This window comes from Netta rufina (assembly GCF_964035555.1).
Source record: "Netta rufina genome assembly, chromosome: 3".
NCBI classification, from domain to species: Eukaryota; Metazoa; Chordata; class Aves; order Anseriformes; family Anatidae; genus Netta; species Netta rufina.
In genome coordinates this window covers 30,067,993-30,086,985 of record NC_140125.1, presented here as the reverse complement: position 1 = coordinate 30,086,985, position 18,993 = coordinate 30,067,993, and the positions used below count along the sequence as shown (strand labels likewise).

The 18,993-nt window shown below is 36.8% G+C and overlaps 1 protein-coding gene across 2 annotated transcripts in view; it reads right to left on the bottom strand.

Annotated features, from left to right (window-relative positions):
- SDCCAG8 (SHH signaling and ciliogenesis regulator SDCCAG8) overlaps positions 1-18,993 on the bottom strand; it is a 109,388-nt gene that overhangs the window by 40,930 nt on the left and 49,465 nt on the right. Inside the window, exons 14-16 of one of the 2 annotated variants that reach the window (XM_084284104.1) lie at positions 9,641-9,768; positions 7,421-7,529; positions 1,265-1,396 (exon numbers count right to left, since the gene is read on the bottom strand). In XM_084284104.1, the coding sequence (XP_084140230.1) occupies positions 1,265-1,396; positions 7,421-7,529; positions 9,641-9,768 (369 nt within the window). The remainder of the gene's footprint in view (positions 1-1,264; positions 1,397-7,420; positions 7,530-9,640; positions 9,769-18,993) is intronic. The other variant, XM_084284105.1, reaches the window with a different exon arrangement.

Here is an 18,993-nt window from a genome sequence, read left to right as displayed (position 1 = left end):
ATGGAAAAATTATGCGGTCACAGACTAGGGACACAATTGTAGTATCTTGAGTTTCTTTGTTCTCTGAGCTATAAAAAATGATGGTAATTCTGGGGTACGGCGGAACAGGATGAGGTTCAGACAAATCTGAAAAGGAAGAGGAAAGAAGGGGGCTTGGAAGACTGAAAAGAAAGCAGAGAGAGTGCAAAAAAAAAAAAAGATGTTAAAATGGACAGACAGATAATGAAAAGATGGAGATAAAAAGTCAATAGTTGGAAAAAAAAAAAAAAAGTAAACATACTGGATGTTTCAGTATGTGCAAACTCTGTTCTTGTCAGGTGGTCAGTGGTCAAGAATAACAAACTTTTCCCCTGGCTGGACTACTTAGCCCAAATGAGCTTAAACTGTACTCTGCCTTTCACTACTGACGAGAGATTGCCTGGTTGACTACTATTGCACTTGCTATTTCCCTTCTTTATCTTCTCCTACCCCCTCAACCATGCCTCAGCAAACTTTGATGTCTGAATACACAGAGAGGAAAAAAGAGCAAGAGGGCACAGATGAGCTTTCTGGTACCAAGAAGAGTAGTCTCCCCAGTGATCTTCAAGGCTATCTGACACAAATCACAGCACAAAACACTACCAGTCTGGACACTGTGGCCAGAACAGTCATTGGGTAACAGTGGAAATACCCCCATGAGTTTTGCAGTAGCTGCTCCCAGCTCTTGGAGTCACCACCTCTCTGAAAAGGCTAGGGGCACCTGGAAGCTGTTAATAGCTCTCTGGATACTAAGACCTTCAAAAAGATTTTTCTGTTTATAGAAGTTAAATTATTGATAAAGGTAAAATGGAGATACTGAAGAACATATTACATTACCTTACAGAATCCACATCTGTAGCCTACATTCACATTACTGAATAGCCTCCCCTCTTCTCACCCCCGTGCCCCCCCTCCCCTCCCTCTTTTTTTATACGGTAAGACAATTCATCCAAGTTAGAGCAGAGAACAGCCGAAGCAGCCCACACACATATGTACTAGGCTTAAATTCTTTGGAAGACTATGTTGTTCAAGCTTTCATTTTATTTATCCAAAACGGCACAAGCAAAAGATGTTATGAAAAAAAAAAAACACACAACTTCACAGAATGCTTGAGGAGGGGGAACGGGTGGTCATTTTCATAAAGCAAGAACATTACTTTCAAGCAATCTAGTGCCATTTTTATGTTCAGAACACAACAGGTACAGTAGAGTGTACCACATACTGACAGATTAACAGGACCTCCTACCTCGACTTCATCCTCTCATGCATTCTCCCATGCTGGATACATTGTTGGTCCAATTCATCATTCCGTTTTTGCATCTTCTCCAATCTGCCATGAAGATACTCTTTTTCCTGACTAAGCTGGTTGACTTCAGATCTACAGAAGTAAAACACAGTGATGATGGATGTTGTCAGATTTCATCCTGCAGCGTGCCATCAATATGTGGCTTCAGCATTTATAAAATTTCATACATGTATATAAAATGCATAAACAGGCTATTACTAGAACTTACAGAAACAAGAAACTATTTCAAATAATCTTAAGGTGGAAGAACATGATGCTGCAGTGTATTTGGGAAATATGTCAGTAGCATTTACTCAGTCAGAGGTTGGCTATGCTTGTTCCAGATGAATTTAAACAGTCATCTCATTTGACATTAGGCACTGATATTAAACATCATTGATAAATGTAAATTCATACTTGTTAAGCAAAAATTTGTCCAGCATTTTGACAATAAATTTCAAGTTCTTTATTGGTAAAAGCTAACATCTAATTTTAAAAATCACTACTAAAAACTTGTTCAACCCTTACGGCACTGTACAGGTTGAACTCTCAATAGTACTACTGTTTTAGAAAATTTATTAACATAACATGCCCAAATACCACTACACAGATAAAAAACATCAAGAGGAAAATGAATAAATCTTAAAAAAACAAGGTACAAATCATACAGGCATACTGTAATCTACATAAGACTCAGCACAGCCTTTAAGAAAATTAGTCACTTCTAGCAATTCTTATTCTTCACGGGTGAGCAGAGACACCAGATCCATGAATGACCTGGGACTGTTACTTGCTATATCTCTAACCATCAGCCCATGGTGAAACAGGCATGAGCTGTTTCTTAATATCAGGAAAAGATCTCGGATAAAATTGTGATAAAATATACATTATGCACTTGTACAGTTTAACTCTTTGGAAAAGGTTAATGAGAACATGTCAGAATCTGCTATACCATCAGAACGTAAGAATTAAAAGCAAGCAAATTTGTTTTATGGCATCTGCCACTCCAGATCTTGAGGTTAAAAAGCTTCGGAGATATCTTTAAATCATCAATTTAAATATGCTGCAGTTACAGAATGAAGAGACTTTACCTTCCTGGCTGTTACAGAATGCAACAACAACTGACATTCTGAAAAACACAACAAAGTGCAGGGAGAACGGAATACTCCTCCTTCAAAAACATGTTGTTACACTGACAAGTCAAATCTGGAAATGACAACATCATCTTTTCATATTTAAATGGAGAACAATACATGATATCATCTGTGAATCTGAAAGAATTTAGCAAGGGCAACTTTGGAAGAAGACTGTATACAATTGAATTTACATACGGAGTTACAGCTCTATTAAGGATCACCAAAAAATACATCAGAATCACACCAATGTTCACATCAAACTTAAATGCACAAGAGTTTCCTGGATGGGTGCCTAACAGTGGTCAGGATTGTTATGGAGACGTAAATGAAGTCTAATTCTTGCCTTTTAAAAGAAATATGGCCGTGAAATCTCAGCATCAAAAAGTATTGTCAGTTGGACCAATTCTTATCACACAGGATAAATGCAGCCTTTTCTTGATACTGACATTGTGAGAGACAATCAGCGGATAAAAGCAAAGGTCTGTTGCAAAGCAGTTCACCAGCAACCTGATGTAACAGAGCCCAAGCAAGTGCTAACAGGGATTAAACTCATCTGCCATCTTGCGTTCCTTTTTTGCCAGGAAAATGCAACTGCAATATTTTCCTGGTAGGAATACTGTAGATTATCACATTGACGGGGTTTCCCAACTGTGGGATTCTGCTTCTTTTTCTGTATTTATATGTGGCTCTCTGATTCACGGATACAGCAGAAGCAACTTCAAAGAGGTAAAAATCTAAAAGTTTTAAAGGGACTTGCTCGTCTCTAGCACACTTGAAGGTGCAGGAAGTCTTTCTGGAAAGACCAAGGGCTTCAAACCAACCAAAACGCTACTGAAAACTACCATTAAAGAAACAAAAGAAAGCACTGAATTCATTGAGAACATGAGTAGCATGACCTCTTATCGCTAATACACAGCTCTAAACACCTGATGCTTTGAACCATGTTACTTGTGTTCTCTTCTAGATCTTTTGTAACATAATTAAAAGAATTGAAGCATTTTGTTGAGTTGAGGAACTCAATAAAAAAAACGTCATTCAAATTAAAATATTATTTACAGAATGGCCACTCTAACTGAAATATTTAAGAATCTGAACATCCCGATTCAAGTATTTCATAGCACTGAAATTTTAGAGGACAGCACAAGGGCAGAATGCATACTGCAGTCAATGTAGAAAAGTTGTTTGGCATTAAAAAGAGAACACCGGACCCAATACACAACTGCATACTGACAGTTTGCATCATCTGACAACGATTCCTCCTGTAGCTTTAAATAAACTACTTAACAATCTCAGTTTCTGAAGTTAATTCTATGTGGTTTTCAAGAAATTTCAAAATGTTGGGTAATAAAACAAACCTGTAAGGAGCCCGAACACCTGCACTGTGACAGCGAGAGCAAATTTACACTATGAGTAGTAATTCCACCCAGCCAGGGGCAGTACACGGTCTGCGTAAATGCTTTTCTGCTCATAAGCCATCATATTAGGAATGGGATATCTTCAAAATTATTGATGATGCCAGGGGGCACAACCACAGAAAAAAACCCTCTATTTCTGGATCCAGCCATCTACCACAGAAGCCTCAATTACTAGGTAAAAAAGTAAATTACATGTAAGTTTTTACACACACACCCCCCATTCTTGCTGGGAAAATCTTGGAAAAAAAATCCAAGCTCAACCAAAACATTCAGATTAGAGGCAAAGAACCAGCAAATAATAAATAGCCATAATTTAAAGTCGGACTTAGGATATTTTTAGGATGAACTGATTTTTGAACGTGAAGGTGGCAACACTGCCTTTATTCCTCTCAACCATCTTTTGCACTGCAGCACTTGGACTCACAGCACAGTGTTTTTTAAGGCATTGTCTTTTCCTGCTTTAAAGCTTATTATTTACTTTCAAAGCAATTACATATATGCTCTAAAATATTTTCTGCTATCACAACGAGTATCATTGCATGTAATTTTAATGACTCATCCTGCAGACAGACTGCTGCACATCCTCGTACAGCTACCCTCAGCAAACACGCTACCCCTGGTACTGAGCGCAATAACTGCAGTCAACCAAACATGCAGAAAAATAGTTCAGCCGGGTGTGTGTTCTTTACTTCAATTAAACTCACACAGTTGGATGCTTACTGTTGCCAAAACAGTAATATAATTTATACATTATAGTCCAAACAGTAAAACTACACTAAAAGTCATTTAACAATATTTATAACACCATAAAATACAGTGTTAAAATATATGAACTGCAATATGTACCAAAATTATAAAATTTGTTTCTCATCATCAGTGATTAAAACCAGGATCATTGCTCTAGCTTCAATACTCACAACCCTGGTGACAGATTAGAATTCAAATCTTAATGATCAATTTACAATTAACAAGATAGAAGTGAAACAAATTAAACCAACCATTATATATAACGAGACCCAATGGACTCCCATTGTTCCCCTTAATTACAAAACGCAAATCACAAATACACAGTGGGCAGTGTTAAGCATTAATCCACAACCTAGAAACTCAGATAGTGACAATCAGAGAAAAAAAAAAAAAAAAAAGAACAAAATAACGGAAAAGAAATCAACAAAGGACTGTATTTTTAAACATGCCTAAGCATATAAAAACCTTCCCAGACACTATCTTCTTTCTGCACAGCTTGAGGGGTTTATAATTCAACTGACACTGTCTTTCTGAAGTTTTTCTAATCCTGTGTAGGGGCTAGCTCACAAAAAAATGGCTCCAGCTTACATATAAACAAGAAAACTTCAGTTTAGATTTACCAGAAAACCTATATTTAATATAAAAACATACACACAATACAGAGGTGTCCACCTTAAGCATTTCTCACAAATAAATTTCAAATGTCTCTCATTACAGATGGACCCTTTATTTCCTATCAAGAAACAAAACAAATAAATAAACTGACTCATGCACCTCTTTTTAAAGAGGCTTGATCTGCTTTTAATAATGTACACAAGAACTAAGTTATAAAATCTTTCTAAAATGATCCTTTTTTTCCAGAGAACAAAGGTATAACTTTCTATCTCAGAACTGCATTTTACACTATCACTGGTGATGATGAGTGTGAGGACTGCCTTTTGGAAAGGCACTACAAAAAGATAAAGAAGGATCATGCATTTAAAACCTAGCTGAAGTCATTTTCTGCAACTGATCTTCTGATCACATCATTTTTGAAGCCATCTATTAAGTTACCATTTTACACCATCTCCAGTTCTACCTTTCTTATCTCATTTTCATATGCTTTCCTAGTTTTGTCCTTATGTATCTGTCCATTCTTGTTACTGCCTGCAGCAGCACCCACTCCAGCGCAGGCAATCTCAAGCTATTTTTGGGCAACTTCTCAAAACTGCACAGGGAATATGGAAGAATGTATGAAAGCAAAGTATACCACTTTGTGGGGATCCAAGAGGGCTTCTTTTCCCCCTTCCAGGTTCTTGACATAGTCAGCTAATGCTGCTAGGTGGAGAAACACTTGGCAATCTCTGGTATTTATTTTCAGAGAATAATGTGTTTTCACAGTATGTTTTCTGTCTTTCCTTCATCCTTTTACAGTTACTAGTCTGTGACTGTGAGCTCTAGCAACAAAGTCTGTGTGCATTTTTATTGCTGGAATAATAATATGATTTGAATCTATTTAGATTTTGTATTACTTTGGCAGAGGAGCTCTGCTTTTTCAGAAGAAAAAATTCAGTTTGCTTCTCTCTTGAATACCCACCGCAGCATTTGCAGGGGAAGGTCACTTACATTTCTTCAAGTTTCTAATTTCTTCCTCAAATACTCAGGGTGGGATTCATCTCCCAACTTTATTCGCTTAACAGTTAGTCAACACTTTTTATTCAGTGAAAAGCAGGATGGACAGTGGAGGCAGTACCTGTGGGAAGCATCATATATATATGTCTGCCCTGCCATCTACTTATATCATTCCCTTTTGACCATTCCCAAAAACAGGATACTGGGATAAATAAGCTCTGTCCCTGAGTGAGTGTTGACCCTGCTATATTACCTCAACAGGATGATTGAATCCATGCATCAGAAGAAAAAGCTTATCTTGAAAACCAATTTTACCTTTGCTGAGTGTTGTCTTACTTCACATAAGTCATGTAAGATGAATACTACTTTAATTAACAAATTCATTTTGCATGAAACTTACAGAAGTTGCAGAATACCAACTCACCATTTCAGCCCTGTTTAGTACTCTAAATATAAACCTTGCAGAAAGTTTCTACAAAAAGACTATTTTCACACTTTAAAAATCCTATTTCTTACTAGTGAAGAATACAAGGGCTGGATCCACAGAATTTGTATTTTTTTAAAAATAGTTGTGTGCTATAGAACTTAATTTTCAAAGATATACCTTAATATTTTTGCATTTATTGAAACCAGTTATTGCTTCTAGTTTTTAATTCTACTCCAGAATTTTCAATGGCTTTGTATTTAGACCTGCTATTGATTTTAATGAGCACCACATAACAAGTGGCAGCAGAATCAGAGCTTCAATGACAAGCAATTTTGACAACAATTTTTTCAGAGATAATTATTCAGTGCGTAGTATTATGAATGAAGCTTTAAGTAAATAATTTAACCAACATACTACAGATTGGAGAATTTAAAATATTTAGTATTTTAAATATAATTTCAGATAAACTAGAATTGTAGCTCCATTAACAATTTTCAAATTTTCATATTGAGTGTCAGAACATCAGAAAGAATGCAGTACTCAATTTTTACATTGGAATCATCTAGGAAATTTGAATTAATAGCCAGAAACATTGCATGAAAAGTAGAAAAGTAGAACTATCCTGGAAAAATGCATCCACGTTATTTAAATGTCATGTATTATATTGAGAAAATATGTAATACCTGGGACAACATGAGTAGTAACAAATATTAAAGTACAAATATAAAATAAGGAAGCATATCCTAATAATAAAGGGGACAGGATAAGAAAATATACTAACCTGTATTTTTCTGATATTTGTTCCAACTTTCTTGCCAACAAAAAACATTCTTCCTTTAATTTTGTTATGAATGTATTCTGGGAGGTCAGCAATGAGTCCAGTTCATTTACTAGAAATTATAAAATTATAAAACTAGAAAAATATTTTGAAACTGTATAAATTTATAGAGAATTTAGGAACTATTTAATATATTCTTAATTTCTTTTGTCTAGATCCCACTGTTCTTGGTATGTTTTTTTAAGCTTCAACTATCTGGACATGGAATTTTAACATTGTCATTCATCAGATAAAGGCTGTATGTCAGAATAAGCTAAAGCTAAAGTGTTAAACTGAGGTAACCATTGAATAAGGTCTTGTGTGAGAAGAATCACCATGAAGACTATGCATCTAATCTGGTGGTTTTGCTTTTTAGCTGGAAGTTTACTGATATTTCTGGAAGGAATAAAATTAGCAATCCATGCCTTAGCAGCCTTTTGCTTACTCAACTGGTGCAGAGGACACACTAGCAATCCAGACGCTCACACTGTAGACTCATTTCATTTTGTCATTTAAGAAAGCAATTATTTTATTTACTGTGTCCTGTGCTTACTGTAATTTATTTCGGTCTTTAACAATGAGATAGACTTACTGTCCAGTGAGAGTTGTAGTGAAACAATTTTATAAATTCATTTTCAGTTACTGTTAGCTTGTGCTGTACCAAAATTCACTACGAAAAAATTAAAGACCTTTATTCTTCCAAAAGGAAGATATTGCAAAATTATATTTCTTGATTCCTGCTTTTAAAATCATTCAGAGAAAGACAGACCACTGTTACCCAAATTTCCTATATGCATGAAAGATCATAATACAGAAGGGTTTCTTTATGTACATAACAAATGACTTTTATTTTCAACTCCTAATCCTATTACAAATATATAAAAACATACTCAAACTTAATGTTGTTTCATTTTTGTCTACTGGGACAATTTATGCACAAGGAGGGCAAATTACACATCTCTTGTGCAAAATTACACTTGGTCATATGCAGATGTGCTGGCTAGAGCAGTGAAATATGATTGAGTGCTTCTTCTCTTCTCCTACTGTGTAGATAGTAGCCATAACGTAGCAGTTTACATTCCCTGAACACAAGATAAGGTCCTTGTGTACTGTGATAATGTTGCTAAAAAGCAAAAAAATCGATGGAAGATGTAAATGTGCCTGCTACCTCAGGCATTAGCTGGCACTGCTTAGTAGTAATATAAGCAACATCATTTTTCTGAAGGCACTAGATGACTGGTGGATAATAATGCTATTTCATTAAACATATGAATATACCATGTTCCATTAAAGCTGGAGCTCCTCCTCCTTTCCATGCTCAGAGGTTAGAGATTTCCTCCCTAAAAATTATTTTTTGTTTATAAAATGAATTTTATTAATTTTATTGGCATAGTATTTCACAATGACAAAAGGCTTTTTTTTGGTTTGTAAAACCCATTTTACTCCCAGATTAAAGGTTAGAAGTTATTGATCAGCTAAATCAGTGCAGTGGAGTCTCCTGTTATGACAAGCTGAAGTATGCAAGGGATTAAATATCTTTCTTCTAGATTAGGGGTGTGGGGGGGGGACACATACTAATGCTGAAAATGTTTGAGGCTGCAAAGATTAAATAAAGGAACATATCAATTTGGAGCCAGTGAATTACATCCAGCTGCGACAGTGAATTAAGAACCGATTAATGGCTAAAGCTTTTCTCCAGTTTGGATGCCGAAGCAAACTCATTAAGCTTTTAGAGTAGCTATAATGTGTGTACTGTGGGAACTGTTCAATGCTATTCAGGAGACTTTAACTGTAAGCTCAGAGCATTTCCCGCAGAGCTTCTGATGCTATTTTCTTTATATAACATGTGTGCCTGAAAATCCAGCCAAAAACAAGCCCTTTGTTTTTCTACTTTGTTGTGGTCTCTCTCAGCTTTACGTTTCTTGAACACAGGTAAATAAACTCATAATCCAGATGGTGCAACAGATGTGAGAGCAGCACTCTGAAATCAACAGACAGTGGGCAATACTTTCCATTTTCTCTTTTAAACGCTAACTAATATGTAATTCGGAATCTCCGGTGTAGTTAGCATCTGCTCCCTTCGGCCAGCCAAAGGTTACAGGTGTTCCTGATGTCATTTCACAGTAAGGCGTGGGCCTGGCTTGTGAGTGAGTGCCCAGGCTCTAATCTTTCCCTACCACCTACCAGTTTTCTCATGCTGGGCCTCCATTTGCTGCATCTTCTGTGTCAGCTCCTGCTCTCTTTGCTGGGCCTGAAGGGCTTGGGCCTTTGCTTCATTGCTAATGCTGTGCTGAATGCTCTCTTTCTCCAGTCTATAAAAAACAAAGAAAAATAAAAATCATGTATTGAAAATGCTAAATAAAAAAGGTAAAGTAGGATATTCAATTAATAAAAACAAAGAAGAAAATCTGGCCAAGATTTCACACGAAGCATTCCTTTCCCATGGCAGGTTATACGAACTGACCTTTTTCTTACAATGTCAAACATTCTCTAGTGACTAGTAGAAAATTGATTAAAAAAAAAAAAAAGGGATTCATTTCCTAAGCAAAAATTAGCCCTTACGACTAAAATATCATTTTATCTTTTAAAATTTTGAACACAACTTCTTTTGTGTAAGGAAGTTCCCCAGCATACAGTTTGCACTCAACAGATTATTTGCATTTTCTTTTAAATGTTATCTATTTAATACTGCAATGAAACTTAGGGACCTGACCCCGAGATGGACTGGTTCCCAGTGAACCAGCAGGAGACAAGTCAATAGGAGCGATTGCCACAGTGCTCATAATTCAGCTACTTTCAAAGCCTAATGAGTTTTTTTTAAGCAACCAAGCAAGTTTTAACTATTAATTTATGCAAATAGGAGATGAATGCATCCATAACAATACAGAAGCCTGTTTGCACCACGCAGGCCCAGCCCGTTGTGGCCCTGCTCACTGGGGGGTTGTACAGGAGGGTCTGAAGCCCAGTACTATTATTGAAGTACGCAGGCAAGAGAGCAATTTACTTGACCAGATATGCAAGATGGGGCAATCTACTCCTGAGGCAAAACAAATGCTAGACTACCACACTCCATTGAAGCATTTTATTTAATGCAAGCCAAGCAAAAACAGCATGGAAAATAAGAAACAAAAAGATATATGCATATAAATTAGAAAAGATCCTCAACTGCAAATTCATATCTAGACTTTCCCAAAGGTCGTAAATATTTATCTGGTGCTCATTTGGACCTAGAGTCAGAATTTCTGTGAGTTCACACATACAAGAACTGATTTCTAGATTTCAATGGACATAAATATGTACACACTTTTCTCCTGAAACTACATTTAATAGCTTAGGATAGGTTTCAATAGTCTTATAAATGTGTGATAATTCCCACTTCAGGTAACTACAAAACAGAACACGGGCATAGATCATATAAGGATAAAGCCACATCTCATGTGGTTGCTGCACTTAACCTTTGGATCGGTGCCTAATAACCCATCCGAGATATTGCAATATCTCAGCATGACATACACTATGTTAAATCTTCTCTCTTAAATTTACCCCAAAGCAATACAAATGGTGGGTCACATTACACTAATTCCTGGTCCTGATGTTGCAAGCCCTACCTGAGGCAAAAACTCCATTTGAAATCACAGGCAGTTTTTTTCTGAGGTGGGACTGAGACTGATACGACAGAGAATATACTTAAATAACAAGAATATTATAGCTTTCAGGAAACAAAGCACATTTTAAGGAAATTTCAAACATCGTGCTACACCTTATCACATCATTCTCAGAATTGCTTCGTAACTATATTGGGGCTATCCTAAGGAGTGATGCTTAGATCACTTCCTAAGTATAAGCTCCAAATCTGGAAAACATTATTATGAAAAATAGTTCCATATTTGCTGGAAAGGTCTATCTAACCCCTTCCCCCGCTTGCAAACCTCCTTTGCCTTCAGACAGTTGTCACGAGCACTGGACTGCTCAAAAAAAATGCACCAACACCTAACACGTCCCCCAGACACTTCCAGCTAAATAAAGTGCCATTTGTACATTATTTTGTTTAATTAATATTTTGTTTGTCTTTGTGTGAGATGGCTGTGGGCAGTTATCTGGCACACAGCTGGTTGGCTAGCCTTCTGCTAGGGGTAGCCTTCAACATGTACCAAGCTGCACAGCTCAAGCTACCAAGGTAAGCCTGTACAGGTTCATTTCTCATTGCTGGGAACACTCCTGTCTAACAAGAACACATTAATGGAAGAGAGCAAAATAAATGGAGAACCTGATGTCACCTAAAAACACCTTCTTGCTAAGGGGACCCATCCAAAAAAGCCACTCATCTGTGGTACCTGCTGGGTAGAGTGAATGAACAGGAGCTCAGAAATGGTGGCGAGTTCCTTTTGTCTGAAGTGTATAAGGGGTGGGTGAAAATAGGAGATTTTACGTAATGGATAAAAGCTTGACTATAAGACTAGGAAGACAGTAAATCTTTAAGCAGAATGGTAGCTGACTAGTCTCAGCCTTAGCACCTGGAAAATTTGTGGATTGAGACATACCCAGTGCCATATAAAGAGCAGGACCCAAGGTGTCTAGAGCTGCTGAGGAACGAAATGTCTGCTGGAGCCAAAGCTGTCTAAACTGAGTGGTGAATCACCCACACATTGATTTGACACCTTCCTTGTCCCCTAAGTTCAATCTCTCTGCCCTCCTACAGAAAATTTCCCCGATATATTTTACACATACAGAGAAAAAAAAAAGCATGCATAAAGCACACAGAAGGCCCAAGAAATTTCAGAACTATTAGTAGGACTCCTGATACAACCAGAAAACACTGCAAGAGCTTTAGAAGATTTGAGAGTGGCTACTTATTTACAATTACTCTGAAATGTCAAAGAAAATGAGCTTAATTTAAGAAAAAGCAGAGCTATCAAGTGTAGACACACAGGAAACAGTTTTCGATGACACAGGTAAGATCAGCATCAGAAACAAGAGCTCAAGATTCACCAGACCTTTTTAAAACACCAGCTATGGCTACCAATGACAAGGATCTGAAGCAGTTCTGCTCTACTGGTCTGTTCTCCAACAGAATGCAAACACCCAGGCAAAACTGGAGGCAGCAGCAGGAATTCAAGTTCTTTAACACAATACCCATTCTGAAATACTGAGTAAATGCCTATCTGATAATTAATTCTGGATTTGGCCATAATGTTGTTCAATTTTACTAAAGCAGGAGCATTGAACTCAAGGTGACTTTCATTTTTGTGCCATGAAGTCAGAAGCAACCAAAGACTCACTTGCATGGAAGCAAACTTAAGCTCTCCTTGAGCTCTACTCTGAAGTAGAAATTTTCCATGATTTTTATTCAGAACACCCATTCCTCTGAGCCTGACTTATTGTTGTCAAGAGCAGCCTACTGGGTTAACTTGTTCACATATCTCAATGAACAGCATAGTGGTTTGCAGGGTCTGAAAGTTCTGCTTTCCAAATAATTGTTGTCAAAACTAAGGCCAAAATAAAGTGTAGTTTATAGCACATGAAGGAGACAAACACTCCTTGCTGAAAACAAAGTGAAAATTCACCTTGACCTCAAAGGTGACATGAAAAGTACACTGGCTGAATTTGAGCCACCAAATTTAATAAAAACAAACAAAAACCTTCCCCACCACTAGCAAATGAAAACTGGATCACAGGTCCATTTTCAATAGAAAACTAATTCTCTCTGAGAAGTGGCTCTCAGTAAAGGAAAAAAAGAAAGAATTTATAAACTAGTGAAGTTAAAGTCAGATTTCATAAAAAATAATTGTTTTTCGGCTGCAAAAGGACAAAATTCAGACTGATATAACTTTGAATTTCACAATGCAGTTCAGCAGTAGGTAATTCTGCAAGACTTTTTGCTCTGGCGAGAGTTCAAATGCAAAACAAAAAGCCACAAGATAAACCTCAGTGTAGAATTAGGCCTCTGACTGGAAGTTGCCAGCAAGCCTTCTCACAAACAGCTATGCTGTGAAGCAACCATGCTTCCTATATCGACTATTTGATTTTTCCATGAGATCAACATGTGACATTTTGTAAAAAGCTAATGGATCCATTAGGAAGGACCATGAACTTAATTGAACAAATTAAAAAACTTGAGCAATTATGTCAGTTCAGCAGCCCACCAGAGTTTATCATAACCTTATTTGTGCCATCTTTGTTTCTTGTTAATTATAGTTAAAAATGTAATTATAAAATACTGTGGGGTTTTATGTATACTTACTTTACACTCTTCTAGAGGAAGTGAGCTTCTCCCAACATTTTTTGCAAATAAATGCATAGCATAAGCTGCTATATATACCAAATGGAAAATCAGTTTTGAGAAGGTACCTACTCACTTAATTCCCATTATCTTTCTAAAAATCTGGCTTGCAAGCACTCGAATCAATTCAAACACTTTTGAAAACAGGACTTGAAAGCCTATGTGTGTTAACAACTTCAAGGACTTCAGCCAATAACTTTGGGTACAAAGACTCAGCAATTCTGTATGCAGTCTACTTTGCAAGCCTTCCACACTACAGGTCTAATGCACTGTTCATTACAAGCAGCACCTGAACTTTCTTACAGGTTGTTCATGTTATTATTTCAGCTACAGGTGTCAAGGGAAGAATAGAAATCAGAGCATAATCTTGCTCTTCTCTCAAGCAACATAGCAACACTTACAGTAAAAAAAAGGGGGATGGGGTGGGGAATAAAGAACAAGATGTTGCAATAATCCTTTTCTGTAAGGCAAAACATTAGAAAAACACTTGCAGTCTCCTACTGTACTATCAGAAAGCATTGAAATACCATGCTGATAAAGGTCATAAAAGAATGTATATAGAATAAGATCATACTTTGGATCAGAACACTTCACAAATTTCTTCCCTCTGTCCTCCATACGTATCTTCATAACTGTGTCATATGCCAAAGGATAAGGGATTGTGTTTTTTTTCTAGTGAGTAGACAAGGCTTAAAGGCTGGTTTTCAAACATGAAAAAGAAATCGTAAGGTACCTAGAAGTCATTCTTCCCTGGAATGGTCTTAAATCATTTTCTCTATTAATGTAAAACTTTTAAAACTACTTTCAGACCTGCCTTTTAATTTAACATCACTGTAGTATAATATTCAGTTATTTTTAATGGAGAACATGTTTACATATTTATGCTATCTGAAGTTTTAGTATTTCAGATACTTAGATAAGGAAATACAACACTGAGATCCCAAATTGTGCTGATAAAGAAGTAAATGTTGGCTTTAAGTGTAGCCATGATTCAAAATTATTAATTTCCACATCTTACAACTTAACAGAGCTCTACGAGCATGTACCTTCTCTGTATGTTAGGATAAAGTCAATAATAAGACTTAGGGCCAGAAGATTTCTCTCTCTTAAGTCACGCTTCTAGGAACCTTTTACTTAGTGTTGGTTGGTTCTTCTTTTATAAAGCTTACATATTTTCATCTAACTGATCCTTGTTAATAAAAAGGATTGCTGTGGCTGAGGATATAGCTGGACAGTGCTTCATGGTTTCCTCTTACCACTGTAGATTTTTTTTCAGTACCTGTTATTTTTGTAGTAAAAGTACTGATATTTTTCCATACCTGTGCAAAACCACTACAGCATGCTTTGGCTGGCTAGATTTTATGGCGCTCGGTGCTTTTACAGGACTGAAGGAGATGAATGTTCTGATGTCCAAAAAGGAATGAAAAAAAGATGTACTCATGCATACAACTGCAAGAATTACATAGAAATATCTTGTAAAAACATCATGATCAGGTCACTTCTTTAAACCTCTCCAAGGAGCTGATAAAGTGCCCTTCCTGTATCCTATTGTGGGAATTATCCACTGAGTTGCTCTTTATGTCTGTTTCCAAGAGTTGACCGGATGCTGATTCTGGAGCTGGCTGCCAGGTCTTCTCAGAAACCTGGAAAGCTCAGGTTTCTGGAAGCTGCCCCAGCCAGCACACTGTGTTTGGTGAACTTTGGTGCAAGCTACATGTGTATGGTCAAATTCTGTAGAGACCTGATTATTACTCTAATTGGTAGAATTGGAGGTTTGCATCATTTTTAAGAATTCACATGGTTCTATTTGAATTGAAGTTCATAAAAAAAACTTTTTTTTTTTTTTTATCATGTTAGATGCCTAGTTACATTAGTTAGTAGATACAGAGAGTTTCATAAGCAATGAAACGTTACAGTTTTCTTCTTATAACCATATGAAGAAGCTACTGAAAGTAATAAAAAAAGTTATGCAAAGGCCAAGGGTGGTATGAAATTAAACCTTCAAATTGACTCAAAAATTAAATATGGATCTGGAAGACTAGAATATTCTACAGCTATAACTTTAAAGTAAAAATACCTTTGAAGTAGGTTAGTGGACCAAACATGAACAAAACTTTTTACTACCCTACCTTAAATAAGTGATTGGAAAAGACAGCTCTCCCAGGGTACTACTACTTCACAAAAACACCTCAAACACAAGGATCATTTTTGGGGGAGAAAACAAGACAAGATGTTACATTTTAAACTTCCACATTTTAAACTTTTGTCAAGAAACTAAGTACAAACATTTGACAAAATCATCACAACTTCTTTCTCCACAATACAAATAATAAATAAGGTTACACAACTGTATCCCCATTCCCAGAATCCAAACGATGTCAACCTCATTATAAGACATTCTGCTTTTTTCTGAGAATTTCAATTTTGCTGAGATGGAAAGTTAGTGCATATGACTTTCTTGTTCCCACTGAAACTTTTTTTCCCTGCTTTCTCTATTTAAAATGTAGTTGCACAATTGGAAACAGCTTATAACTTTTATATATGTTTGCACTTTATCCAGTATATAGTATTAAGAGATCTATTGACAAAATAAAACAAAGTCTAGACTTCTGCTTTGACCTTTAAACCCTGCCAGAGGCATCAGAAGATAATATTTTTAATGGCTCTGCATGAAGATGATTCCTACTCTACTTCTAAATTACTTAGTGTACTTGAAAGCTACTTCAAAATTACCACTAATTGTAGATACTGATGGACATGTGAAAGATAAAAGTTGTAAGGGCACACAAACTGAGAAACACAGAGTGTTACTCCTATGCAAGTTCATACAGTATGAAGAAGCTTGAGTATAGCTAACTTCAGTATATGCATTACTGGTGGTATATCTACTGCTATGTAGCAGATCTATTACAATGAGAGGATTGGATTTCTTACTCACTTTAAATCCAGCATAAAAGAAAGAATTTGCAAATGACTAGCTTATAACACTATTCTATTCCTTTGGTGTCTTGCCTTCAATGTAGACTATAACTACTTTTCAGTCTAGATGGTTTTCTGTATGCCAAGCCACAGCTAAACTTTATCATTAACTGCCCTCTATTTCATTGTTAGAGAAGGAAAAAATTGTCTCTAACAGTAGTACCGTGTTAGGTCAAATATACTGACTTAAGACCAAAATGTTGTTTTTCTGGTGCATCTATAAGCCTTGTCTGCCAGATATGTACATTGCATGTAAACACCCATCCTGCAATGGTTATTAACATCAGATTGTGAACTATTTGGCTGATAAAAACAGATAGAAACACACAATTAAATACAGAAGTTGCATGGGAAGATGCATCATGAGAAGTGGTTTCTGCGAAGTCAGTTCCCAACCCTAAACACTTCACAGTACTATGCTCTTTTCTATAGAATATTCTTTCCCCCTTCGCTCTTTGCCCTTTTCTACAGAATCCTCTTTCCACCTTTGCTCTTTGTCCTTCAAGCCACTTCCACAAATGGCTAAACATTGAAATGCTTGCTTACCATATAATATTTTCGCACGCATTTACTTTGCACACATAGTTATGAAAATTATTTTCACTATATTTAAAATAAAGGAGTAATTTGCTTGACTTATTGTGATTCCTGATCTTGGTACCAGCAGTCTCTTATGATGCAGTTTCATAACAGGTTTAAGCCAGTCTAAGGTGATGTTGCCAGTTTAAGGTCTCTCTTTTTATCCTCTAATAATTAGCATTCACACAACTTATCCTGCAAGAGCATATGATGCTTTTTCAATTTGAAAAAGAACCCCGTGATCATAAGGGTGCCTGTCTTCCAGTGCCAGCACATGTAAGGGCCTAAAGATATGTGGCCAGGCAGAGCCACATGTCACAACTCTAGGGAATCTGAGTCTATGCTTCAGTAGCAGCACAGACTCAGACCACCACAGAACAATTGTGAATCTGTACTCCAAGTCTCAGCTTGCTAACATGATACAGTAAATTCAGTCTTCAAGCTCCTTCTATTGAATCGGAAAATGATGTAGCTAAATGATGCAGAGATCTGATCTATTATGAACTCACTCTGCCAATTTCAATTTTTTCAAAAATTATTTGGGTATGTTAATTTTGTACCAGCCAGTTTTATGCTGAATCAGGTATCATCTGTCCTACTGGAGCAAGCATCAAGTCAGCATAGACACTGCATTGCATGCTCTGCCTAATTGAAAAGAAAAGTGACTGTGTGCCCACACCTGATCCACATCAGATCAGCACAGCTGAATGATCCAGTAGATCACAGATGCGCTCTGAATGCCTGCTGAACAGCCACCTCAAATTTTTCAGACATTCTGTTTGGGCAGACATACAACTTCCAGTTTATGCTACCACGCTAGCTGCAGGTTTGAGGCGCTGAAGTTGTTAACTCTTCTAAACTACTGCTGAAGTTGAGAACTTAGGAAAAGTATTCTCTGCCTCCAAAAGACCAAGCTTCCCATGAACAGCCTGGGAAGAAGAACAGCTTCACACAACAAATCATCCCTCAGGAAGACAATCTGAAAGAGAATATTTGATTTTGAGGGTATTTGATCTAGGGAAAGTTTGACATCTCCCCCGCCCTACATCAAGATACCACACGTTATAGCAAATGGACAAAGTTGTGACCAAAAAGCAAGACCAATCGAGTACTGTGCTAACATTACATTGTACCTGATGTTAATTTGCTTAGATTTTACAGAAACATCCTAATAAAAGACATGTTTACCTACCCGCATATCACAAGAGCTAGATATGAACAGGTGAGTCAAAAAATAAAATTCTAGCCTCGTGTATCCTTTATTGGTTCTTTACTTGTCTGACTACCTACAGCATAATTTTGGTGTTACCTGATTTCAACATTATTTGTACATTAGTATTAGAAATAATGGACAAGCAGTATATTTATTAGCCAAAGGTGGTGGGGTTTTTTTTGGTCAGTTTATAAAGCTCCCGTCTTTATGCTGTCAAGATTAAGGAGAAACATGTTTCAATAGCAACTTTAAAACTAAACTCACAATTACTACCATTATGTTAAGTGCTAGATATCCCACTGTGCAGTTTTGCTTTGTGAATTTTTACCTTCTTCCATGCACACTTTTAGCCACTGATCGCACAGCCTTTCAGTGTTTTCTGCCTTTTCCTTTAAATAAACTGGCTCTGGCTCCTTCCATCTGGTTCCCCTTCCGTCAGCAACCCTGCACCTGTTCACACCTCCTCTCCTGTTGGATTCCACTGAA